The sequence below is a fragment of the Candoia aspera genome, chromosome 1 (assembly GCF_035149785.1).
Source record: "Candoia aspera isolate rCanAsp1 chromosome 1, rCanAsp1.hap2, whole genome shotgun sequence".
Lineage (NCBI taxonomy): Eukaryota > Metazoa > Chordata > Lepidosauria > Squamata > Boidae > Candoia > Candoia aspera.
In genome coordinates, this window is record NC_086153.1 from 80,960,682 (window position 1) to 80,987,337 (window position 26,656).

Here is a 26,656-nt window from a genome sequence, read left to right on the forward strand (position 1 = left end):
AGACAATAGAATAGGAAGGACAAGAGGCCTCTTCCAGAAAATTAGAAACATCGGAGGTAAATTCCAGGCCAAAATGGGTATGATCAAAAACAAAGATGGCAAGGACCTAACAGAAGAAGAAGAGATCAAGAAAAGGTGGCAAGAATATACAGAAGACCTGTATAGGAAGGATAACAATATCAGGGATATGTCATGCGCTGCCTACCTCTGAATAATACTCAGACACTGGTTCGCGGATCAGGCTCTGGTTTATTTGCAGGGCAGGTACAGCGTTGGTAGAAAAAAGCTGAGAGTGACAGGAGCGCGCCGGTGCGGGGTTTAAATACCCCGCGCCGGTCAGCGCCCCCTCGCTCACGGTCACGTCACCCCCCTTTGTCCAATACGTTGCCCTGCCGGTGGGTGAGGGTTTCCGGGATCGCCCATCATCAGGTTTCCCATTCCTCTGCTGATTGCTTTCAGCTGGGCGATCCCCGTTGTATTGCCGCTGATGGCTTGGGTGGCTCCGTGATCCGTTTAGCTATTGTTTGTTAGCCGTTAGTCGTTGTGGGTTGATGGCTACTTATCTTGTACCCCTTCACCTATTTCCTTGTCATTGTCATGTGTGCCATTGCGCTGATGACTTTAGCTCAACGGCACTCATGACATACTGCCCCCTTTTCGAATAGTGTTCTCCCCCGGTTTTCTGGGCTTTCCCCGTGGAGCTGTCAAAACGCCACATTTTTTTTTTTTTTTTTCAAAGTTCCCGCCGGAGTAGTTGTCGCCCCTCCCTTTGCTCCTCCCTCTACCACGTGCCTTCCCAGGGTGTGTCCATGGTACGCATGCTCGGGTCCTGACCTGGCGTGCGCATGCTCCAGCCACACCCTGTTTGTTTGGCTCAGTTCGGCGAGGAGAGAGGCGTGGCTGGTCGGGTGCTTCTCAGCTCCAGGTAGGGCCCTTCTTTTTCTTATTTAAAGTGCGTCGCCTTTGTTGTGTCTCCTGGGCGTTGCCCCCAGGTTGCCCTGTTGACTTGCTTGCCACTCCCCCGCGGCCGGGGGGCGGGGGGAGGGTGCTGGCGAACGTTTGTCACCACCCCGTGGGCCCGGGGCGGGGGGAGTGAGTCCCGGGGGGGGGAAGGTCCACCCAAGTCGCGGGCTTGGGGGGGCCCTTTCCCTTGGGGCACGGGAGGCGGGGGGGGGGCCTGCGGGGGGGGGGTTGGTTTTGCTGACCTTGGTTGCGGTTTGTCAGGGTATGCCCGGTGAAATGCTCTGGTCAGGTCAGGCGCGTTAACGTTGTGCGCCGCCACCCATTCCGGGTGGGGGAAGTGTTTCCACCTGACCAGATAGTGTAGAGTTCCTCGTTGCTTGCGGGAGTCGAGAATGTCCCTTATCTCGAAGTGGTGTTGCCCGTCGATCATCACCGGTGCGGGCTGTGGCGTGCTTGGGTGCCATCGGGAGGTGGTTGCCGGTTTCAGGAGGCTGGTGTGGAACACCGGGTGGAGTCTCCGGAGGTTGTGTGGCAGGTCCAAGCGTATTGCTACCGGGTTCACTATTTGCGTGACTCGGAACGGCCCGATGTACTTAGGCCCCAGTTTTTTCGAGGGTTGGGTTGACTTTAGGAACTTGGTGGATAGATAGGCCATATCCCCCGCCTGGAACGTCGGTTGTTGGCGCCGGTGCTTGTCGGCCTGCTCTTTGTAGGCAGCCTGTGCATCCTTCAGCGCCGCCGTGATTACTGGCCATGCTTCCGCGATCTTCCGTCCCCAGTCGCTAGCGTCCACCTGGGGTTCCGGGGGTTGAGGTAGCTCCGGTATGGGGACGAAGTCGCGCCCCGAGACTACTTCGAACGGAGTTTTCCCCGTGCTCGTGTGGACGGCGTTGTTGTATGCGACTTCGGCGAACGGGAGCAGTTCAGCCCAGTCGTCTTGGTGGTAGTTAGTATATGATCGTATAAATTGCTCTAAGGTGGCATTAAGAACCTCAGTGGCTCCGTCCGTCTGAGGGTGCCAAGCCGTAGATAGGGCCTGTTGGGTCCCCGTCAGCTTCAGGAAGGCCCGCCAGAATTTGGAGGTGAACTGTGTGCCCCTGTCGGTCACCACACGTGCGGGACATCCGTGTAGCCTGTACACGTGGATGAGGAAGAGTTTGGCTAGCTGTTGTGAGGATGGGACCGACGTGCAGGGGATGAAGTGGGCCTGCTTTGAGAAGTAGTCCTTCATCACCCAAATGGCCGTTTTCTTCTGGCTGGGTGGGAGGTCCACTATAAAATCCATAGAGATTTCCTCCCATGGGCGGGAGGGTTCTGCCACCCGTTGCAATAGCCCCGCGGGTTTGCCTGGTGCCCGTTTGGCCCTAGCGCACGTTGGGCAGGACGCCACGTAGGTTTTTACGTCTCGCCTGAGCGCGGGCCACCAGAATTGACGCCGTGTTAGGTGTAGGGTCTTGAGGAACCCAAAGTGTCCCGCTTGCTTGGCGTCGTGTGACCTATGCAAGATCGCCTGGCGTTGCGAGTCCGGGACGTAGATTCTGCCTTCCCCCCATGCCAGGTCTTGTGCCATCGTTACCTTGTCGGGGTTTGCCAGGAACCAGGGGTCGGTTTTGAGGGCGGCGGCGAGGTCCGTGCGCATTCCCCCTGGTAGTTGCGGTTGGCTTCTTTCCGTCGCCGGTTGTCCCGCCGTCGGCTGCGCCGTAGAGTCGAGCTGCCTCCGTGCGCCGCTTCGGGTGGTCACGGCCATCCCCAGTTGCGAGGCGGATAGGACCGTCCCAATGGTGTCTGGGGCGGGCTCTTCGTCTTGGGGCAGCCGGGAGAGGGCGTCGGCCAGGAAGTTCTTCTTGCCCGGCATGAACTTCAGCTGGAAATCAAAGCGGCTGAAGAATTGGGCCCATCGGACCTGTTTTGGGCTAAGGCGTCTAGGCGTTCGTAGGGCCTCGAGGTTCCGGTGGTCAGTCCAGACCTCGAATGGTTGGGTGGCTCCCTCGAGTAGGTGTCGCCATGTCTCTAGTGCCGATTTCACCGCGAAGGCTTCTTTCTCCCAGACGTGCCATCGCCTCTCTGTCTCGGAGAACTTCCTTGACAGGTAGGCGCATGGTTTCAGGAGTCCCGTGGGGTCTTTCTGTAGCAGGATGGCTCCCAGGGAGAAATCTGAGGCGTCGGCTTGGACCACGAACGGCCGTTCTGGGTCCGGGTGCGCGAGGATTGGCTCCGTAGTGAACAGCGCTTTCAGCTTGTCGAATGCGGTCTGGCACGTGGGAGTCCAATTCAGCACTGTGCCTGGGTTCTTGGCGCGTCGGGTGTCCCCCACCCCTTTGGTTTTGAGGAGGTCCGTTAAGGGGAGGGCTATCTCAGCGAACCCCCGGGCGAATGACCTGTAGAAATTCACGAATCCGAGGAAGCTCTGTAGTTGCCGTCTGTTGCGGGGCCGCTCCCAGTTTAGCACCGCTTCGACTTTTGCGGGGTCCATTTCGATGCCGTCCCCGGAGATTCGGTACCCCAGATAGTCTAGGCGCTCTTTGTGAAACTCGCACTTTGTAGGCTTTGCATAGAGCTGCGCCCTTCTGAGCTTGTCGAGGACTTGCCTGACTAGGGTTACATGTTCCTCGTGCGTTTTTGTGTAAATAAGGACGTCGTCGATGTAGACCAGGACCCCTTTGAACAGATGTTCATGCAGTACCTCATTGATGAGCTGCATGAACACCCCAGGGGCCCCCGCGAGTCCGAAGGGCAGTACCTTGTACTGGAAAGCGCCTAGGGGGCAGTTAAACGCCGTCTTCCATTCGTCCCCCTCCCTGATTCGGATGCGATAGTACGCCTCGCGAAGGTCCAATTTGGAAAAGACTTTGCCCGTGGACAGGTGGGCGAGCATGTCCTTCACCAGGGGTAAGGGGTATTTGTTGGACAGGGAAGCCGCGTTTAGGCCCCGGTAGTCGGTGCAGAGCCGTAGGGTCCCGTCTTTCTTCTCCCGGAATAAGACGGGGGCTCCGACCGGTGAGCATGCTGGCTCTATGAATCCCCTGTCTAGGTTTTTATCGATGAACTCCCGGAGGGTTGCCATCTCCTTCGGGGTCATCGAATAGATCTTTGGTCTAGGTAAGGGGACGTCGGGCAGTAGGTCGATCCGGCAATCCGTCTTGCGGTGGGGGGGTAGTTGGTCAGCTTCTGCCTCTCCGAAGACCTCGGAGAAGTCGGCGTATTGTTCTGGTAGGTCTGCTGTGGTAGCGGCGTTGTCTTGTGTGGTCGCCTCCGCTCGTCCTACCGTGGGGTTGCTTCTGCCCGCTGGAACTGGTGCTCGATACTCGCCGTCGCCGAATGTGAAGGTGCGGGTCTCCCAGTTGATCCGCGGGTTGTTTGTCGCGAGCCATGGCATCCCCAGGACTGCAATGGGCCGTCCGATGTGCGTGACTACGAACGATGTGCGCTCGGTGTGAGTGCCCATTTGCAGGGTGACCGGCTCGGTTTGTAGCGTGGCTGGTTTCCCTCCCGCTGTAGAGCCGTCCAGCTGGTGGAATGCCAGCGGCGTGGGGAGGGGGAAGCAGCAGAGGTCGAGTTTGGCGACTAGGTCGGGGTGGATGAGGTTTTTTGAGCACCCCGAGTCCACTAGTGCCGCGGCCGTGGTGGCTCCGTTGCCGGCAGAGAGTTGAATTGCTGCCAATATTACGGGGCTTTCGTCGTTTCGTTGAGGTGGTCCGCGTTGCTGTCCCACCGCCTGCCTCGCCACGCGTCTCAGGGCAAGCGGGGAGCATTTCCCGCCGGCTGGTCGGGGTCTGTATTGTCCTCTTCCCCCCAGTAAGCGTCCCAGCCCTCTTCTGGTGTCGCTGTGGCCACGGTCATTCGGCGGTGAGGGGGCGGCCCCGGGTTGGGTGGTTTGGGGCTAATTTTCGGAGTGGGTTTGGGCGCGCTGGTCGGCGGTCGGTTGGCGAAGCAATCCGCCGTCTTGTGCCCTAATTTGCCACACCTCCCGCAGGGCTCCCGGTTGAACTTCTTTTTTGGGTATATGGGGCCGGCCATCCCCCCGTGTGGTGCGGGTACCTTTTTCCCGGCATAGTTTGTGTCTTCCGTGGTTGTCATGAGGAAGGTGCGGTGCGCATGTTCGGCTTTCCCCGCGAGGTGGATCCACCCGTGTAACGTTTCTGGGTCGTCGCGGTAGAGGGCCCATTGGAGGACGTCGTGGTTGAGCCCCCTTTTGAACATTTCCAGCAGGGTGGTCTCGGACCAGTCGCTGACCTTCCCCGCGAGGGCTTTGAACTCCAGGGCGTAGTCAGGGACCGTCCGTGTGCCCTGTTTAAGTCTTTGGAGTGCGCTTTTCGCCCTTACTTTGGCTAGGGGGTCTTCGAAGTAGTTTTTCATCTCATTGATGAAAGCAGGGAAGGTGGCGAGGGCGGGGGAGCTGGACTCGTACAGTTGGACGTACCAGTCCGCCGCCCTGTCTTGGAGTTTGATCGCCACGGCGGCGATCTTGTCGGCCTCGGAGTCATAAGAGTGTCCGTGCCTCCCCATGAACTCCCTAGCGTTGGTCACGAAAAACGAGAGTTTTGTGGGGGTCCCATCGAAGAAGATGGGGAAGTCCTTTGGGGCCCGGGCGTTTTGTGCGGCCCCGCCTCTCGCTTCCCGGGGTGTGGTGTCGGCCGCCTGTGCCGTCTGCTGACCCTCCGCTGGCCCGTGTGGGTTCGGTGCTTCGCTCGGGGTGTGGGCTTGTGCGGGGACGTCGTTGGGTGGCGCGGGGGGCATAAGCGCCTGGAGCATGGTCCGGAGTTCCGTCAGTTGAGCCCGCATGGCCGCGAGTTCAGCTCGTGCCTCCTCGTCCACAGCCCGCGCCGCCGCTGGGGCCGGTTCCGTTGGCGCGTCCTCGGGGGTGGGTTGCCGGCGGGGTTCATCGTCCCTCTGCCGCGGGTCCGCTTCCTCCGCCATCTGATGGGTGTCTCCGTCGTCCTCCTCCGTGTTGACCGCCGTGGGGCTGTCGCTCCACGCCCGTTGCTGGGGTGCGATGTGGGGCGCGGGGTCCTCCGCTGGTTTCGGAAGTCGTGCTGCTCCCTCCCGCGGTCGGGTTGCCTCCGTCGCCATCTCCCCTTGGGGTTGGAGCTGAGGCTCAGGTCGGGTGGGGTGGGCGTCCATGGCTCCGGGAGTCCGCGGTGCCTCTGGCCTTGGTCGGTCCTCCTCTGTCTCTTGCCGCGCGGCTCGCCCTCCTTGCCCGCGCCGCTCCGGCCTCATCTTGCTGGTCTTCTCGCCGTCTACTCCTCCCGCGGCTCGTTGTCGTCCGGTGGGGCTCGGCGAGGCTGAGTTTATGACTCTCAGCTTTATGTCATGCGCTGCCTACCTCTGAATAATACTCAGACACTGGTTCGCGGATCAGGCTCTGGTTTATTTGCAGGGCAGGTACAGCGTTGGTAGAAAAAAGCTGAGAGTGACAGGAGCGCGCCGGTGCGGGGTTTAAATACCCCGCGCCGGTCAGCGCCCCCTCGCTCACGGTCACGTCACCCCCCTTTGTCCAATACGTTGCCCTGCCGGTGGGTGAGGGTTTCCGGGATCGCCCATCATCAGGTTTCCCATTCCTCTGCTGATTGCTTTCAGCTGGGCGATCCCCGTTGTATTGCCGCTGATGGCTTGGGTGGCTCCGTGATCCGTTTAGCTATTGTTTGTTAGCCGTTAGTCGTTGTGGGTTGATGGCTACTTATCTTGTACCCCTTCACCTATTTCCTTGTCATTGTCATGTGTGCCATTGCGCTGATGACTTTAGCTCAACGGCACTCATGACAGGATAGCTTTGACGGTGTGGTCAGTGAGCTAGAGCCAGACATCCTGAAGAGTGAGGTTGAATGGGCCTTGAGAAGCATTGCTAATAACAAGGCAGCAGGAGACGATGGCATCCCAGCTGAACTGTTCAAAATCTTGCAAGATGATGCTGTCAAGGTAATGCATGCTATATGCCAGCAAATTTGGAAAACACAAGAATGGCCATCAGACTGGAAAACATCAACTTATATCCCCATACCAAAAAAGGGGAACACTAAAGAATGTTCAAACTATCGAACAGTGGCACTCATTTCACATGCCAGTAAGGTAATGCTCAAGATCCTGCAAGGTAGACTTCAGCAATTCATGGAGCGAGAATTGCCAGATGTACAAGCTGGCTTTAGAAAAGGCAGAGGAACTAGGGACCAAATTGCCAATATCCGCTGGATAATGGAAAAAGCCAGGGAGTTTCAGAAAAAGATCTATTTCTGTTTTATTGACTATTCTAAAGCCTTTGACTCTGTGGACCATAACAAATTGTGGCAAGTTCTTAGTGGTATGGGGATACCAAGTCATCTTGTATGCCTCCTGAAGAATCTGTATAACAACCAAGTAGCAACAGTAAGAACAGACCACGGAACAACGGACTGGTTTAAGATTGGGAAAGGAGTACGGCAGGGCTGTATATTCTCACCCTACCTATTCAACTTGTATGCAGAACACACCATGCAACATGCTGGGCTTGAGGAATCCAAGGCTGGAGTTAAAATCGCTGGAAGAAACATTAACAATCTCAGATATGCAGATGATACCACTTTGATGGCTGAAAGTGAAGAGGAACTGAGGAGCCTTATGATGAAGGTGAAAGAAGAAAGTGCAAAAGCTGGCTTGCAGCTAAACCTGAAAAAAACCAAGATTATGGCAACCAGCTTGATTGATAACTGGGAAATAGAGGGAGAAAATGTAGAAGCAGTGAAAGACTTTGTATTCCTAGGTGCAAAGATTACTGCAGATGCTGACTGCAGTCAGGAAATCAGAAGACGCTTAATCCTTGGGAGAAGAGCAATGACAAATCTCGATAAAATAGTTAAGAGCAGAGACATCACACTGACAACAAAGGTCCGCATAGTTAAAGCAATGGTATTCCCTGTGGTAACATATGGCTGCGAGAGCTGGACCATAAGGAAGGCTGAGAGAAGGAAGATCGATGCTGTTGAACTGTGGTGTTGGAGGAAAATTCTGAGAGTGCCTTGGACTGCAAGAAGATCAAACCAGTCCATCCTCCAGGAAATTAAGCCAGACTGCTCACTTGAGGGAATGATATTCAAGGCAAAACTGAAATACTTTGGCCACATAATGAGAAGACAGGACACCCTGGAGAAGATGCTGATGCTAGGGAGAGTGGAGGGCAAAAGGAAGAGGGGCCGACCAAGGGCAAGGTGGATGGATGATATTCTAGAGGTGACAGACCTGTCCTTGGGGGAGCTGGGGGTGTTGACAACCGACAGGAAGCTCTGGCGTGGGCTGGTCCATGAAGTCACGAAGAGTCGTAAGCGACTAAACGAATAAACAACGAAATAGAAGACTGAAAGAGGTTGGACTGGGTTAATGAATAATAGGGAGGTGTTGCACTAAGTTCAAGGCAGTTCTTTGGAATCACTTTTGAAGCTTGCACAGATCTACTGGACCGTCCTACTCTCTAGTAGCACAATTTTCACTTGTCCCAAGGCCATAGTGCAGATCTTCCCCTCAATTTTGAAAGAGATTTGCCGTGATATGTGCATACCCTAATGTTCAAGATTCAAAAATCTCTTGAAAACAATTGAGATTATTTCCTGAAACCTGGACCATGACTTTATGGCAGCAGATGTGTCCCACATCGGGACTGAGGAAGTGAAGCAATAACAGACAACCTCCTTCCCTCCTTTCTATATTTTAGTCCATATCCAATGCTGAAATTGCTCATCCAAGCAATTGCTTGGAGAATGTGAGGTCTCCAAAGAACAGGGCTCTTAAGTAATAAATTACTCAACCAAACCAGCCTATTTGGTATACATTCCTAACATCCTATTGTGAGAAAAAGGACAATACATGCTGATAGCAGTACTTACTACAGGAGAGCCATTAAGTGGGACCATGCAGACAGCTACTCCAGGTGGACACTCGACATCCTTGATGGAATTTAATGGTTGGCAAATATTTATATAGAAATCTGGATTCTGGTCAGAAAAGTCATCAAATATCTCATAAGCACTTGTCCAATGGATTAAAGGGGAAAGGTCAATTATTCTGCTGCCATTGGTAACTGAGCATTCTACCTGGGGAGTGGGGGAGAAGAAGATTCACATATCAGCAGATACAACCATTATGAGCTATGCAATAACCAAACAAAACCCCAAATGTTATTCTGATTGTAAGAAGTTTTCTCTTTTATTGTGCTACATTATCAATGCATCATTCATTTTGCCTCCTCCTCCACCCTCCCTCACAACCCTCCCTCAGTCTGTTCCCAACTGTTTGTATCTTCGTATGCAATAATGTACCTACTTTATATCTAAATTTAAAGATTTTAAACTTTTGGCAAAAATCTTAACAAGGAGAGGATGTAAGAAAGTTTAAAATGCATAAAGGGGTAGGGTGTTTTTGAAAGATTATTTTTGGGTGAAAGTGCTTTTGAATAAATTTGAATTAAAATAGACATTCTGGACTTTCATGGGAATGTTTTTTGTTTACTATTAAAGAGTGCAGATAATTGATGGATTTTACAAAACAAAAGATAAAGGTCATATGAGCCAGACTGTGATGTTGACTGTAACTATGGAGTGCCATTTGAGACAAAAGTATTTAGGGCACAGGATGATAAAGCAGAAAAAAAAAGGGGGGGGCTTGCCTTTTACTCTTTCCCTTGCAATTGAGACACTTTCACTTTTGGATTACAACATTATAATAGCAACCACCAGAAAAGTAACAAAAACAGCAGAGCGGAGCAGAGCAGAGCGGAGCAGAGGATTGCTAGAGCAACCTGCAGAGAGAGGAATTACACCGGATTTATTTCAGAAAATGACTGAAGAATTAGGCAAACACCTTTGTGGCTCTCAGCACAAGAAGCACTTTATAGCCGAGAAATAATAGGCAAATACAAATGTCTAACTTATCATGAGATACTAGAATTTGTCAAGGGGAATACAAAACAAAATCAAGAGAAGAACTGATGGCAGACGGACATAGCTGCCAATGGTTTTTCTTACTTATAGTTATTAGAATGATTTAATGAGCCTCGTGTGGCACAGAGTGGTAGGTGACAGTACTGCCACCAAAAACTCTCCCCATAACCTGAGTTCGATCCCAGCAGAAGCTGGATTCTCAGGAAGCCAGCTCAGGTCAGCTCAGCCTTCCATCCTTCTGAGGATGGTAAAATGAGTACCCAGCTTGCTGGGGAAGATGACTGGGGAAGGTAATGGCAAACCACCCCGCTCTGTAGTCTGCCAAGAAAACATCACGAAAGCGGCGTCCCCCAAAAGGGTCAGTCGTGACTCGGTGCTTGCACAGGGGGCCTTTCAACTTTTCAGAAAGATTTAAAGTAGACAAAAGAGTTTTGGTTTTGAACATTTTAAGATCGAGTTTGAAATGGAATTATGTACAAATGATGAACATGAACATGAACAAATTGCTAAAATGTATAAACTTCTATTGAAATTTGAAACAGAAGTGAAAGAATGTATGATAAAGTGGGCTAAAACTGTTGGTTATAATATACAGATGGAGCAATGGGAAAATATGTGATTGAGAGAACTGAAATTTACACTATGTTATAATCTTAAAGAGAATTTTTACAAAATGATGTATCATTGGTATATGTCACCAGAGAAATTGTCTAGAATGTATAAAGGCACTTCATATGCATGTTGGAAATGTGAACAACAAGAAGGGACATTTTATCATGCTTGGCAGATGTGTAAAAAAGCTAGAAAATTTTGGATTCATCTACATACACTGATCCAGGGAATTTTAAAGATTAATATACAGTTGAGACCAGAAGTCTTTCTTTTGGAACTGATGGACAAAGAGCTGGAAAAAAGTCATGGAACTTCGTTTTTGTACATGATAACTGCAGCAAGATTATTGTATGCACAAAGATGGAAAGACTCGGCAATATCTACAATGGAGGAATGGTTGGTGAAGATGATGGAACTTGCTGAGTTGGCCAAATTGACTTCTTTGATTAGAGAAAAGACAGTATCTACATTTATTGCTGACTGGAAATCATGGACTTACAGACTTTTTGCAGAAAACAAAAAGATGAACTTATGATTTATGGTTTTGATGATAATACAGGATACATTATAGAAAGAAGAGAGACATGTTGTAACTTTAGAGAAAGAGGTAAATTTATAATTGTACTTATAACTGCTGTAAAGAAGATCGGAAGCCACTTCTTTGTGTCTTTTTTCTTTTAACTTTTTTCCTTTCTTGCACTTTTAGCTTTCTCTAAATAAATCTTATTAATAAAAAAAAGAAAAAGAAATCATCTTTCTTTTTCTTTCTTTCTCTTAGTTTGTATTAGTTTTTATCCTCTTTTTAAAAACTTCTAATAAAATTATATACATACATACATACATACATACAAATAAAAATCCAGAATGTTTTGATTGTTATGGGTTATAAATTAAACAAAATCAGGGTTGGGTTTGTAGGGGAAAAACAGATGTACAGTATGTCATCACCTCTCTACCCTCATCAGCTTTCAGCATGGCATAACCCAATATTCCCCTCATTTTCTGCCATTCCCTTATTTCAGCCATTTATGTTCCAGTGTGGCATATAAAACCAGCTTACCTGCCCTCCATCTCCTTCCTCCCCTCCCTTCAGCTGCTGCTGCTATCCCAGCATGTCTCATCCCTCCACCCTCCCCAATCTTCCCAACACCTTCCCTCCCTCCCTCCAGCCATCATTGTCCTTGATTTTTTTTCCCCCTTACTTCTACTTTCCCAGGACAAAATAGCCTGAACATGGAACCAAACAATCCCCAAATGTGCATATTTTGGTTTGGACATGGACCACACCAAACCAGCTGTTCTATGCATGGAATGTTCTGCACATACTAATTATAACACAGAGACCAAATGCAGACATGATGCTATTTAGGGACTTAGTTGTGGGATTCTGCGCTCCCTTCATCAACCTGCCATCTCATATATGACCCTTCTCCTTCTCCTCCTCTTCCAAAATTAAACTGTCCTTCAAAACCATAATGGCTAGATTCTGTTTTCTTAATCACTAGCTTTATCATAACGGCTAGATTCTGTTTTCTTAATCACTAGCTTTGTTATATCTGAGTTGAATGAGTTGAATGCTTTTTTGACAGAAATTTCAAGTGATCTGACAATAAATACTATACTGCTTATATTATGCTTAATAAGAATAGCTTATTCTGCTTCAACTGCCCTGCAAAATAGTGCAAATGAGTGTTATACTGTAAATCTGTAAATTATGTTCACAATAACTTATGTTGTAACTTTTTCCAAAACTAGAGGTTTTAAACACTTTTTTGTATCTTAATTATTACCATGCCATTTTAGATATTGTTAGGTTGGTAAAACAGCCAATTTGCTTACCATTCTTTCTTCTTCACAGGCTAAAACAGTATGCCAAGAGAAAAAATAAGTGCATGTTCTCTTATCAAAGGAGAGGAGGACTGGCTGGCTGCCAGGCCCAGCATCCAACCTGCACACAAAGCTGAAATAACTTATGTACTTCAAATCAGGATCCGCAGGACAGGACTCGCCTTCTTTGTAGACAAGTTTCAAAACTCCATCTTCATAGGTTAATGCTTTGCTTAGTTGTCCAGCATTAATTGATGGCTGATGGCCACCAGTGACACAAACTCCTATTAACAGATTTAATAGAGCAATGCTAGTGTGTTCTTTCTTTTTCCTTGTTTTTCGACAGAAGAAAACTCAAGTTCAACACAATTAGTATGGAATATGCTACTTTTATCAGTAAGTCCAGAACAAGATATGCTTTTAGGATTTTGGTTAAAAGGAGTATTATCTATTCTTTAGTGCTGGGTTTAAGTTTCTCAGTGATTCACTGAGTAGACCTATAGTTTTGTCCTTTCAGACTAATTTCCTCAGTTATACAATGGGCAGAATACTAGGCCTCTTATTAAGGCTGACAACAGCTAACAAGAGGCTACATGGTCTCTTAATATCATATAGATGGGACACTGTCTTCACCAGATCCACCCTACAGCATGTAGGTAATGAACATGCACCTTTTCCTCCACCTGTCTGGTATCCCATCCTGTTAACAATAATAATGGCTGTTCAAGTATGGCATAATGGTCTTCAGTGTATGCTTGTAAAATATAGCATGCATATGATCTGATAATCATTTTATGGCTATCCCAGATAAATTTTGGAAACTGAGTAATCTGAGCCAATGTAACAGGTTTTACAGGTACCCATTTTTTTAAAAAAGTTACAGGTAGCTCACAATTAGTGTGACTTCGAACAGTGCGAAATCTGATTTAGTGTGATTTATAGATTGATACCAGGTCATGTTTAATACAAGCCAAAATTCAATTAGTGTGAGGCTAGCGCGGGTGTAGTTAAGGCTAGTGCATGAGCAGCTGCCTTTGAGGTTTTAGATGCTAACTGTCTTTTGTGCAAAACGGAGAAAAGGAAGGTTCATTTTGAAAAACTACAGCAGAATATAAGAGACAGCAGGTATGCTTTGGATATGAGTTTATCCTCTTTTACTATTATACAGTATTTCTTTAATAAACATATAAAAATTATGTTAAATTTTAAAATTGCCTATTTCCATCGAGCTGGAATCAATTACCCTATTTCCTGTAGAAATATCACTTTACATAGTGAAATTTGAATAATGTGACCATTTCGTGGGATTCATTAACTGCACTAATCAAGACCATTTCGTGGGATTGATTAACCATGCTAATCGAGGTACAGCATATATAGATGGCTAATAACTGCAAAGGTTAGACAAATGTACTGGGAAGGAAGGAAAAGCTTTTTACCACAGGGAGAAGAGCACACCTTTTTAGCCAGATACTGACCTACATTTTTATTGAAATGTACATTACTACGTTACTATTGCTTCATCAGGTAGCAATAACATAGGTTTAAGAAAAGAAAGTATCATAATGATCTCTTTCCATCCTATGAAGGTGAGTTCAATATCAGCATCTCAGCAAGTCAAAACTTACCAATGTCTCCACCACATGAACTTCTAGGTTCATCACACACACTCAACTGGAGCGTTCTCTGGTTGACAAAATCAAAGAGAGTGTAGCCATCCCGTCTCTTTAAAGGATTAAGGTCAAAGAGATGACCTGAAAGAAAACAGGTGGAAAAAAGGAAGAACTAGATTTACTGTGGAAAACACTTGTTTGTTAAAACAACCAAGATGCCCAACAAGTTGTCTCCAATAGAAGGACATCAACTAAAACCAGTACAAAAGCCATTCACTCAGGACTTCTGACATACATAGCACAGAATTTTAAGCATGAACCATAAGCATAAGTGTATAAGGTGTAATGGTTTGCAGCTCACTGCAACATAGGAAGGTCCATAGAATGAGACCCAAAACTTTCCTGTTACTGTAGTCAAGCAAGAGATAAAAACATACATCGAATGATTATGTTTACTCTTTACCAGTGGGTACAGGTAGTCTTCAAGTTACGATGGCAATTAGGACTGGAATTTCCATCGCGAAGCAATGAGGTCATAAAGCATGACATCATGTGACTGCATCACTTAGCAACAGCAACCCCAGCGTCCCCATTGCTGTCTTCCCCAGTGGGAAGAGGAGGGAATCCAGGCAAGCAGGCTGATGGGCAAGAGTTACAGAGTGCAGGGCAGGTGCTACGGAGTGCAGAGTGCGGGCGGGCAGGCGCTATGGAGTACAGGTAGGGTGGCTGAAAAAACAGTGGGAGTGGGAGTGGGAGCAATTTGCAACCTCCTGCCCGCTTCCCCATTGACTATGCTTCTGGGAAGCCAGCAGGGAAGGTTGCAAATGGTGATCACGTGACAGCAGGATGCAGCAACCATTGTAATTGCAAGTGGCTTGCCAAGTGCCCAAATCACAATCATGTGACTACGGGGATGCCACAACAGCTGCAATTTTGAGGATCAGTCGTAAGTCCCCCATGTTCAGCACTGTCCTAGCTTTGAATAGTCACTGAATGAGTGGTCATAACCCAAGGACTACCTGTGCAGTTCTTTTTACAAGAAAGGCAGGCAAAGCCTATAGTATACACATTAAAGTATCCTGTTTGCACAGCTTCCACTTAGCTGTGAACCTGGAAACAGACACACTACTTTAATACTTCCATAAGTTCCGCAGCATTTCTTCTAACTGAATCCAAAGCAGCACACATCCTTATGATTTCAGCATAATCGCTTAAACCTGCACAGTCTGACAAGTTCCCAAATCCGAAAGATATATCGCCCTCTTCTTCTAATGCAAGCTCCCCCCTGAAATTATATGGATGTGTGTATTCACCTGCAATCTGACAAAATAGCGAATACTTCCAAGATTAAAAAAAAAGAGAGAGCGGTATCAACAGATATTAAGATGTGTAACTGCTTGAACTCTGGTCCCTTTGCTTTGCTCTTAGACAGCAGTAGCTGTACTGCTGCGCAAGTAGCTTCAAGGAAGTACTTTAATCTATAAAGCACACATTTGAAGATTTTGCACAGCCCTAACCAATTCATTACTTGAACAAAAAAATGAATACCATTACCTTAAAAAGCATTCTTATTCATGAGAAATTGGGAACACTCATCTCAGTCAAGTTAAAAGGAAAAGGAAAATGTTTTTAATACATAAAAAAGAAATCATAACGAATCAGTAATTCATTTCATCACAAGAAAATATTGATTAGTGTGTTTATTGTTCTCATAGATCAGTCATACACTAGTTCTAAATATTCTCAACTAAAGACTAAAGAACAAAATATATAGGGAAAGGAAAACAGCATTTACCAAATATGGAGGGAAAGTGGTGCTAAGAAATATCAAGGGGAGGCTGGGTATGCAGACCAGAGGGCAACTTCCTTGCTGGCAAAAATGAGGAACGTGGGGATTATGCCGACAGATTTACAGGACAGGAAAAAGCAAAATTTCTCTAGATAGGAAGGCAACTGAGTCCAGCCCTGGGAAAAAGCACTTGCTCCCTTCTGGATTTCTCGACCTTTTGTCAAGAAATGTTATCAGAGCTTCATGTGGGTCTCGTTGATTCTCACCCAAGTTTATTAACAAAATAAACCAACATGCAATATGCCAGTGAGAAAACAAATCACTCCCTTAGATTCAATAACCTTTAGCTGTAATACCTGCAACCAAATATTTTCGGTACTTAATGATCAGGGTCTCGTGTTGCTATATGGGAATTGTGGCCCATTCCTTCAGGGCAAACTGCTTCAGTTCAGTGACATTTGAAAAAAAACATTGAGGATTATCTAGCATGAACTGGAGTTTAGATCTGGACTTTGAGCCCTCTCTTCTACTTACTTGTTACATCTGTTAAACCACATTAAATAAAAAAAAAATTACCAGTATGAGGGTTGGACACGGTGCAATTATTGTGCATACTGCTTTTCAGAGGACATGCAGCAGCTGTATACCACATAAAATTATATTCACAATCCATATGTACTGTTACCAGTTCTGGCTTGGAATCCTTTGGGGAAAAAGGAGAATATGAGTATTTTGAAAACTAATACACAATGGTTCTCTTGGTATTTCAAGAAACAGCTTTTCCACTTAGAAAAATAATGAAACATGGCAAGCTGGGGGTCAGTTCATCTTTTTTCAGGGGGTCAGTTCATCTTTTTTCAGAGGTCACATAAAAATTGTGACTAATTAACTGCATGATGTTAATGAATTTACATTTTAAGACAGGTATGGGCACAATATCCAGATGCTTTGAACTGTTATTCCCATCAGCATAACCCAGACAGCATAACCCAGAGTCAGGAATTTTGGAAACCTTGGTCTAAACATTGGGAAGATACCACTTCGCTTATCATTATTTTAAGGTTTTTATTGAGCAGAAAACACCACTTTTTGTTTGTTTCTTTGTTTTCTACATAGTGAGACTATAGTGGTTATCTGCTATCTTGCTATCACACCCAAATATCTATAGCTGAATAACTGCTTCATCCTGCAAAGTAGAAAGATGGATTTTATTCCATGTACAGAGCAGATTTATGAAAATGAGATCTAAATAGGAATTAGGGTTCAAATTCTATGTCTATTATTTTCCTAGAAGCCTATGAAGCTGTGGCCTATAAGCTCTTAGTTAATGAAACATACATACATCTTTCTTCTCATCACATTTGAAATGGATGATTGTAGACTTCTTCCGGATCTGGTCTTCACACTTCTCACCATTGATATATTTAAGAACAAAAATACCATTTTCCCATCTGAGCCCTTCAGCCACTTCACCTAAGCTTATATAATTAGAGCCATTCATTAGGCAGGCTGCAGCATCTGGTGGACAAAAATCTAAATGTGGAACAAAACAAACAAACAAAAAAACAGCGAGGAAAGAAAAATAATTTAGTATTGACACAGAGAGAGAGAGAGAGAGAGTGTGCGCATTACTTTAAAGAAATAACATTTTTTAAAAAATTCCAGATCTGCCAATCAATCAATCAATCAAGGTTAATTCAGGATCAGACAATCCTTTTATAGATGATTTTATATAATCATTTATTCTTGCATATTAATATAGTAGATTTTAATTCCTTTCACTGGTCAGAGATTTACACAAAAGGGAAGTTTTGAACAAATACTCTCCTACACAAAATTGTTCTAACACATTTATTATGACTTAAATACTCAGTGCATCAGCAATATCTCATGTTTCTCAGCCTTTTCTAAAGCCATCTTGAACATCTGGCATATCTTTTTCTTTTTCCGTGTAGGGTTCTAATCTGCATTGGATGCTCCTAAGCATTATTTTGCTAGCATGTGAAATTAAGGATATTGCACAATAGTTTGCACACTTTCCTAAGTCTCCTTTTTCGGGTATTGGAATGTAGATTGACCGCTTCCAATCTGTTGGCTATTGTATCATTTTCCAGATTTGTTTAACTGATCATGAAATTTTACTCATTTAAACAGATAGAAACATTTCCTGATTGCCAACAGATAGATGGCAAATTAGGCATAAAAGGTAATTTTAACCTGAGCAAAATGACTGTCACACAGAAATTGGTTTCTTTTGTTCAGCATCTGGTGACACATTCAAATTTCTTCCAATCCTTCCCACAAAGCTTCTGAGTAACAGCACACACTTCCCCCAATTCTTACCAGCTCCCTGATGGGGTACTAATGATCTACAGACATTGATGTAGTATTTCTGTGAAGAGCTAGTCTTTGAAATGGCCTCCCAGTTTTTCTTTGGTCGGATCAGAGAAGAGAGATCATAGGAGTTGCCAGCACTATCTCTACAACAGAAAAAGAGCATTTAATAGTAACTGAAGACAGTAAATACATGCAAGATGCAGACAGCTATTACAAAAATCCAAGTCAAATGTTCAAAACCAATCATATTTAAATGCATAAATTTTGTCTAGTAGTAAACTGCCACAATTCTTTTGATAAGGGCTCTCCTACTGCACAAAGCAATTCTAGTGTGACTGCTGACATCCATGGTTCTCCACCATCCAAACTACACACTGGCACACTAAGGCTAAAATAGGCTATGACCACAAGCACAAGTTTTATCCCCAGTTTCTCTGCAAACACGGTTGCCTGTAGAGGAAAATTTGAAAGCTTATAATCTTAGTCTGCAACCCTGACAAGCGCATGGGAACATTGCAAGAAAAGGCTTACATGCATGCCAGTGTTTATCTCCATTTTTCAATATTACTGCTTAATTCCTCTTTTGTTTGATTTAGACCACACGTTTCTAGACAGCACTCAAATGCTGCTCATATACAAGTAAGGCTAAAAGGGAACACTTGTATAAGGTTCCTGTTATTGGGGATGAAAAGGAAAACTTGTGTTCTCAGAAAGTCATAACAAATCATACTTAGTAGGGATTAAGCAGCAGTGGACCAATAAAATAGGAAGCCCTAAAAACACTCTGGGGAAAGGCAACTTACTTATAGGAGCATTCAACAGATTTAGAAGGTGGGCAGGCAAAAGTAGTGTGCCATTCAAACATATAGGTGCAATCCTCAGTTTCCTTCAGAAATACTGGCTATGGGAACAGAGACAAAAAAAAAACCTGTTGCATATACTAGACTATATCAACAGCAGAACTGAAAGTATGTAATAGAGCAATCTTAAACCAGGAATGGATATCTGGAAATCCATCCTCAAGCTCTTTTGCACAAGGGATTAAGCCCAAGACTGAAGTCCTTTGGGTAGGAAGAAAGGAGGCAGGGCCAGAAATATGGGCTGGACTCTTCCCACTGCAGGCATAGAAAGTCCTAGCAAACTATCATCAAAGGGACCAAACCTTTGACAGAGCCCTTCCTTTAAACTATTGCAGGTTTCTACATTTTTTCATCTTTCCCCATGTTTTGATGCCACATATTAGGCTTGCTTCAATAAAAGGATCGGAATACGTATAAATAAGAGACAGCCACTGCAGCACAAAATTAGTGAAAAAGAAATGATAGTGACATGGCAGAAATTTATGCATCTTATGCCCTTAAATCAGGGTAATTTTTTTAAAAAAACAAGCACTGCACAGGACAAAGCAATAGATGGGGCCTGGACAAAAGCTGCATGATTTTCTTCTAATTTAAATTTAATTAAAATGGAATTAAATAGTATAACTACATATGTGTAATATTTTTCCCTTCTGACACAATGCAAAAAATAAAATAAAATAAAATAAAAATAAAAGGGATTGCCCTTAAGCTTTAGCAGTTTCATATGCATTTGAGGACTCAAGTATACACCTTTGTCCTTAATAAACAAATTATCTAACAGGCCACTATCAGGATTATGCAATTCTACTCTCTCACTGTATTTAATTTTTGTGTGGTTGGTCTATATAGAGCTTCTCTCTCTCTCTCTCTAAGCTAGACAATTGTCAAAACCCATATTTAATTATTTCAGAACAGACTAAAATCCCCAGGTTTCCTTACCTGCAAATTTGGATTAGGATCACAGTAGAAAAATATGGCTGTTGATCGCCTATATATCGTGTGACATATGTCTCCACCAGTGTAATTTATCTTAAGTAATCCATTTTCATAGGTCAGTTCTGCAGTGTGCAAACCTAGTAACAAAAATGTGTATTATAAAATATTACAAAGAAACATACTGAAGATTTAAAAGTCGCTTTCTAAGTGCGACTAAGTGTGTGTAGAGAGAGGATGAGCTATCCTTTGCCAGAATAAGATTCTTAGAGTTTGTACCAACAGACGAACATAGCTATGTTTCTGGTAGAAGAGAATGGAAGTTTAATATTCCAGTTTTAATCATCAGCATACAATGCCCTACAAAAACTTCCAATGCTAGTCTTTTTGTTAAGCTGAATAGTTGCATGAACTACCGCCTGCATATTATTCATTCATAATGAGCCCAAAACACACCCATACACTACATACATAGAGGATACTCAAACATAAAGCACACTAGCCCCGCCTTTCACCTTTTCCCAAAGCTCCCTTTATCAGTTTCCCGCTACTCTGCAGCCTGCAGGTAGACAGCCTTTGCTCTTGGACCACAACTCCCACAATCCATGATGACTGGGCATTATCACTGTGGCTTTTGGGAATTACAGTATAGTTGAAGGACCTCACATTGCCTGTTCTGCTGCAGGAAGACTGCCCAGGTATCCTGCACGTGTTCTCATTATCTTTACTTTGCCACACAAAAAGAGAATGGACACCTCTTAGTGGCGTAAGATGTAAAGATAAAAATCAGTAAATAAAAGCATATGCAAAAGATACATAAACTTACATGTATATGCATTTGTATATGTACAGACCTGCATGTTTATAGAAGTGTACAGAAACCAAGAATTCCACAGTGCTTCAGATGAGCTTAAAATTCTGATGAAGGTATAGGGGAGGGAGAGGACATTAACAATCAGTGCTAAAGAGCTTCACCTTAGTTGACCTCCAATTGGAATCACATGCAAACATTAGTACAGCCAGATGACCGCTGGCCGTGGAAACAGATCTACATGGCACTACAACTAAATCTCAAGTTAGCTAGAGTAGTATCAAATGTAGGGATTCAAGAAAAGGTCCATGAAGGCATTTGCTTGGAAAGCAAATCAAGGCAACAAATCTCAGAATGACCTTACCTGCTATTTTTTTAGCATTCGGCTCTTGTTTTTTAACTTGACATGACGACACAACGTCTTCACTGTTGCTTGATTGTTTGCATACCCCTGCTGTTAATCCATCACAGATTCTAAAATAATAGTCGTATTCTTCAGTGCTTACTTTAATATCCTTCCCACGGAGTGATGACAAGTTATATACATAACTATACCTTGGATCTTTCACCTGACAGTTCTCACCTTAAAGAAACCCAAAGCCAGAAGGGGAAAAAAAATTATGATCTAATGCTATAAAATGACATATAGTTATTCATTTCAGACTATCGCTTGAGTTAACAGTCATTCAGCAAGTTATTTCTTTAAACAATAATTTCAACAATAATTTCAACGTACAAATTTGTACAATTTGCAAAGCAAATTGGCTATCAAGAAAACTACTTTCACAGTAATAGATTATCAAACACAAGTATGCTCAAAACCAAAATCTGTTTTGTTTCAAGCCCCAAAGAAACATACTGTGCCTTGGATGATGATATTATTATTATTATTATTATTATTATTATTATTATTATTATTATTATTTACATTTATATGCCACCTGAATCCCAGCAACTCTGGGCAGGCAGTTCAGCTGAACCATTCTGGGTGTGTTGCAGTTTGGCTGAACTGAAATTTGGAGCAGCTTGATTGTTCCAGGTTTTGACCATGACAAAACTGAACAGGTCTTATGAACAGATCTTATTGGGCAGGTCTTGTGGGCCACCACACAACCTCCACTTCACATTTGCATGCCTGTAAACCAGCCCATCCACCAATCTTTCCAACAACTTCCTTTCCATTACCTCCCCTTAATGACCATCCTTTTTTTTTTATCTTCTCATTCTGAAACTGTATGGCCAAAGCATATCACTAAAAAGCAAACTAAAGTATATATAACACATAACAAATGACTTCACATTTCTAAAGAGAATTAAAAATTAAATATTGTATGTATTTCACAAATTCCCCCTTTTCCCTATATATTTTATATAATTAAAATTTTATGGAAATGTTACATCTCTACAAATACAGACATTGCTTGGTTACACAAGGCTTCTGTTCAACTTTCTATTTAATTTACATTTACATTAAATTAAAAATAGTTAATATTATCAGCTGTAACTTGATAACAATTTTTGTAGATGGGGATATTTATAATCATATTCCTCCCCATATGAAGTATTTTGGGAGTTAAGACTTCTGCCATGTACACACATTGGAGACAAACTGGATACAGATGTGGCATTTAAGCTCAAGGTAAGACCTGCCTTTCGAGTTCCGGTGGGAACAATGGGGGCTTAAGCTGGCTTTTTCGGCTGTCTGCGGACTGACCTGTCACAGTGGCTTTTTTTCTTGGGCTCAGGCAGGCTTCCTTGGAGCCCAGAAGCGTTCTCCAGATTAAGGAGAACCCCAGGAATCACCCTGTGTGTTCTCCGGATGGCTGGTCACAGCCAGAAAATCCCAAAATGGCATTTCGTGATTGACTAGTAAGCAATCAGCTAGGAGGTGAGGCCATCATCTTCTTCCCAAGCCACTCTGAAGCCAAAACGGACCTTAAAGCTGCCCACCCCATTTCTACAGCACTAAGGTTTTTTTGTTTGGATTTTCCCAAAGAGAGGCTTTCTACAACAAAGAAATGCAGAATCTCTTGGTGACTCATTATTTTTGGAAATTATTAACTTGGTAATATGGCTTTTTATACATAATTTGTTCAATTGAGATTTAAAGAATTTTGGTTTTTTTATTGCTTTTTTATTAAAGTTATTTTTGAGGAATATAAAACTTTCTCCTCTTCGTTAAATCTGCAGATTGGAATTCTGATCTATTTGCTTTCACTTTCCCATGGGAATGCTGTTTGTTATTATTTTTCATGTTCCTCAATGGCCACATTGGAGACAAAAAGGCTGGAGAGAGTGTTCAGTTACAGCATTAATGAGGCACTAGAGGGTACCATAATCCATCTTACTGTTAAGAAATATGGAGTAAATTAATTTGATATTTAAAGGTCTCTACAATCCTGTTATTCAAGTCTTGGAGCATTTCTCAGAATTTGTGGAGACCAAATTGTCACAAGAATCAAGAGAAACTGATAAGGCTGAAAACTATCTTAAGAGTAAAGTAGTTTCTCCAAAGAAAATGATGAGAATTGGTGACTTAAGTTTAAATGGTCAAAGTTGTCAAAAGTTGGTAAGAAGACAGTGTTGCCACCACACCATGACCAAGAAAGAGGATGAAACTCTAGAGGCTGGAAGATTTTGGACAAATATTTGGGCTTTTTACAGCAGGTTGTAGAATTTGAAATTGATAAGAAGGAAGCTCTATATACAATACTGAGATATGTAAATGCCTTGGTTTACTGTGAAGGGGGATAATTGTCTAAATGTATTTATCAGGACAGTTTCTTAAAGGTTTGGATAAACAGTTATGCTGTTTTGAAAATTCTTACATTTTTGGTAAATGCCTAGGTTATTGTTTAAAGGTGGTTATCAGGCTGGTTTTTTAAGGGTTTAGATAAATTTTTATGCTGTTTGGATAATTTTTATATTTTTGGTTAATGTTAGTTTAGTTGGCAGATAGGAGCAAATTATAGTGAAGGATAGTGTTTGTTACTATATTAGGTTCCAGATTATGTTTGAAGGGGTTTTATACAGCATACTTTTCTTTAATTGGGAGGGTAATTTTGTTTTAGAAGGGAATGTAATAATGAGAATCTATACGCTTTATAGAAATAATGTTTACTATAATATGAATTGAGAGCCAGTCTGGTCTAGGGGTTAAGGCGCCGGGCTAGAAACCGAGAGTTCTAGTCCCACCTGAGGCCTGAGAGCCGGCTGGGTGACCTTGGGCCAGTCCCTCTCTCTCAGCCCAACTCACCTCACAGGGTTGCTGTTGTGGGGGAAAGAGGAGGAGGAAGGAGTATGTTCATCGCCTTGAGTTATTTATAAAAATAATAAAGGCAGGATAGTAAGTAAGTAAGTAAATAAATAAATAAATAAATAAATAAATAAATGGAGTGAAAGATTGATATTGACTTATGTATATCTTTGTGGTAGAAAGTTGGAAGTCACTTTGTAGTAGTTTGTTTTGTGTTTTTTCACACCTTTTTAGTTCTGTTTCTTTTTCTTTGTAGGCTTCTTTGTTTCAATCTTTTTAGTTTTTATGCATATTTTTGAATTTTTTAAAATAAAGTTCTATTTAAAAAAAAGGTAAGACCTGCCTTTCTTCTTGCATGCTAAACTTATGCATGCGCTTTAGATATACAGGCTGAAGAACAAAACGCTTAAGTGTTCATACTTGCCTTCTGCTTTGTGCACGGGGCAAGCTGCTAATGTTCTCCAGAGAAACACAAACTCACAGTCTTCTTCATATTGAAACACTGGTGATCCCTGAACATAAAGATGAAAAGTTTAACAGGTTTTACGCACGCATGAACTTCTGATCCCCTAATAAGCTACTGAATCACCATCCTTCGATTCCCCGGGCAACTATTCCATTCAAATTCCATTTGTTAAAAACAAAAATCTGGAAACTTGAGAAATTCGTTTTTGACCTATCCTTTTATAACTCAACAGAACTAATCAGTATTGCTACACAACAAACCTAATCAATATTGTGGGACAACATGTTGAGCTGCATTTCTGTTTTAAAGGTGTTTTTTAGTAGAATCACAGCAAGGATTCTCAACTTGCAGACATTTCATCACACATTTGCTGTTTTTTATTAATCAAGCTGTAACCTATGGAAGCAGTCTTGTTCCCATGATAACCTCACATGTTTAGAGACAAAGTTTGAAGTGTTAGAGTATGTGCACATATCTATACCTTATACAATGGTACAAATCTGATAGTCAAGCTTTTCCAATTGCTTAGATAATTTGATACACGTTAATTTAAGATTAATTACTAACAAGTATGCCACAGTCCTTAGTGAGGCAAGCTAAAGCTATTGCAGAAGTGCATTAGGAAAGGCTGTTCCTTTCTATATTGCCTCTGGCCATCTTTCTTATGCTGTTTTACTTCATTCTTCCCTCTGCCTCAGTTAGCTTAGCTCCAACTTCATTCAAATGCAGAATAATCCAATCACTTGAGGAAGTGATTTGAGTTACAACTCAAAGCTCATACTGCCTTTGCAGATCACACTATCAAATTTGGTACCATTGTCTGTTAATCTTTATTTTTTTAAAAAAGGAAGATACAAAGTAAGAGTCTGAAAGCTTTCAGGCAACTGCATTAAACTTAATTTAAAGCCTTCTAGGCCTAAATAAAGAAATCTTCCATCAAACCATATTGCCACATCTCCTGCAGCTCTCTGAAGTGGGGAAAAAAGGGAGAGGTTGTTGATTTAACTGCATCCCTAGGCACAAAAAGATTGCCTGCTGCGGACCTAGCAAAAAAAATGAAAAATCTGAAACTTGTCAAGGAGGACATGTGGGAGAGATATCTGGGTGGAATGAGAAATGGAAATGAATGCTCAAGTTGAATGGTATGTACAAATATGAAATAGCCATTTTTAAATGTTGAGAAAAACAGAGCATTTTACTTTATTTATTTTTAAATCTCTTAGCCACTGTGATTTCAAATAGGAAGCGTCCTTTGAATGTTTTCTCTAAATGTATTTCTGCACCTTCTGAAACAGAAGAAAGATCTTGAAACTATTCCATCCAAGTCAACTACTTACAATCATGTGACACAGGTACAGTACTGTCATTACTTCTGGAGACTCTGATTCTCTTCAGGTGTAGGTAGTGTGTGGGAAGTGTGTTAAAGACTGCACTAAGGCAGCTCTGAAATTATCCCAAGGAACCATCAGGGAAAGAGACAATGTACAGCCGTACACTCAGTTTCTTCTAGCCAAAGCCTTTGAGGCTAGAAGTCAAAAAAAGGCTTGAACAATGCACCTACGTACAATTATTTGATGTATTTTTTAAAGGAACAGAAATCCTGAGCTTCATGAAACACACTGGGATAAAGGGAGCTGCAACAATGCAGACTAGTTTGAGAACGGCATGGATGACAAATGCAACACCAGCCTGCAAGGTTGCAAAAAGCAGTCACGTTATGGCATCCAGATATTTCAATATTAGACTTCATTATACATAGTGTTTTTCAAATTTGGCAACTTTAAGATGTATGCTGGCTGGGGAATTCTCGGATTCCACACATCTCAAATTTGCCAAGTTTGAAAAACACTTCTATATATGAACTTACCATAGCTTGATCACACTGGAAAATTATCCGCGTTGAGTACTGTTGCTTATCTTTGCATTTGTCTCCACTCAAATACATAATAGTAAGGGATCCATCGGTGGCAGCCTGAGGACTTATCTGAATTACACCAAGATTCTGGCTTTTATCAGCATATTTCACACAAGCTCCCACTACACCAGCTGCAGCCAAAAGAAACATTTCAAAAACAGATATTTATGTTTTACAAAAAGGTTGTATTAATCCTTTTTAAAAGGGGCTCAGAAGTAATTTAACATTCTTTCCTCCTTTTCTTAAGTTAATCATATCTGGACTGATAATTTGCTAGCTAAATAAAAACTCAGTTTGACATTGCTGACTGACACAAGGATTTTTCTTTACTCCACTTATTTTTACAGTTGTCTTTCTGTAAAAAATTAAAA

General features: G+C 43.3%; 1 protein-coding gene across 1 annotated transcript in view; it reads right to left on the reverse strand.

Moving 5' to 3' along the window:
• The window catches only part of IGF2R (insulin like growth factor 2 receptor), a 97,524-nt gene that overhangs the window by 20,949 nt on the left and 49,919 nt on the right, over nucleotides 1–26,656 (reverse strand). The window contains exons 25-35 of the mRNA XM_063307857.1: nucleotides 26,238–26,416; nucleotides 24,329–24,416; nucleotides 21,013–21,231; nucleotides 19,844–19,977; nucleotides 18,848–18,945; nucleotides 18,051–18,187; nucleotides 17,050–17,240; nucleotides 16,284–16,410; nucleotides 13,934–14,059; nucleotides 12,318–12,589; nucleotides 8,814–9,020 (exon numbers count right to left, since the gene is read on the reverse strand). Of these exons, the coding sequence (XP_063163927.1) occupies nucleotides 8,814–9,020; nucleotides 12,318–12,589; nucleotides 13,934–14,059; nucleotides 16,284–16,410; nucleotides 17,050–17,240; nucleotides 18,051–18,187; nucleotides 18,848–18,945; nucleotides 19,844–19,977; nucleotides 21,013–21,231; nucleotides 24,329–24,416; nucleotides 26,238–26,416 (1,778 nt within the window). The remainder of the gene's footprint in view (nucleotides 1–8,813; nucleotides 9,021–12,317; nucleotides 12,590–13,933; nucleotides 14,060–16,283; nucleotides 16,411–17,049; nucleotides 17,241–18,050; nucleotides 18,188–18,847; nucleotides 18,946–19,843; nucleotides 19,978–21,012; nucleotides 21,232–24,328; nucleotides 24,417–26,237; nucleotides 26,417–26,656) is intronic.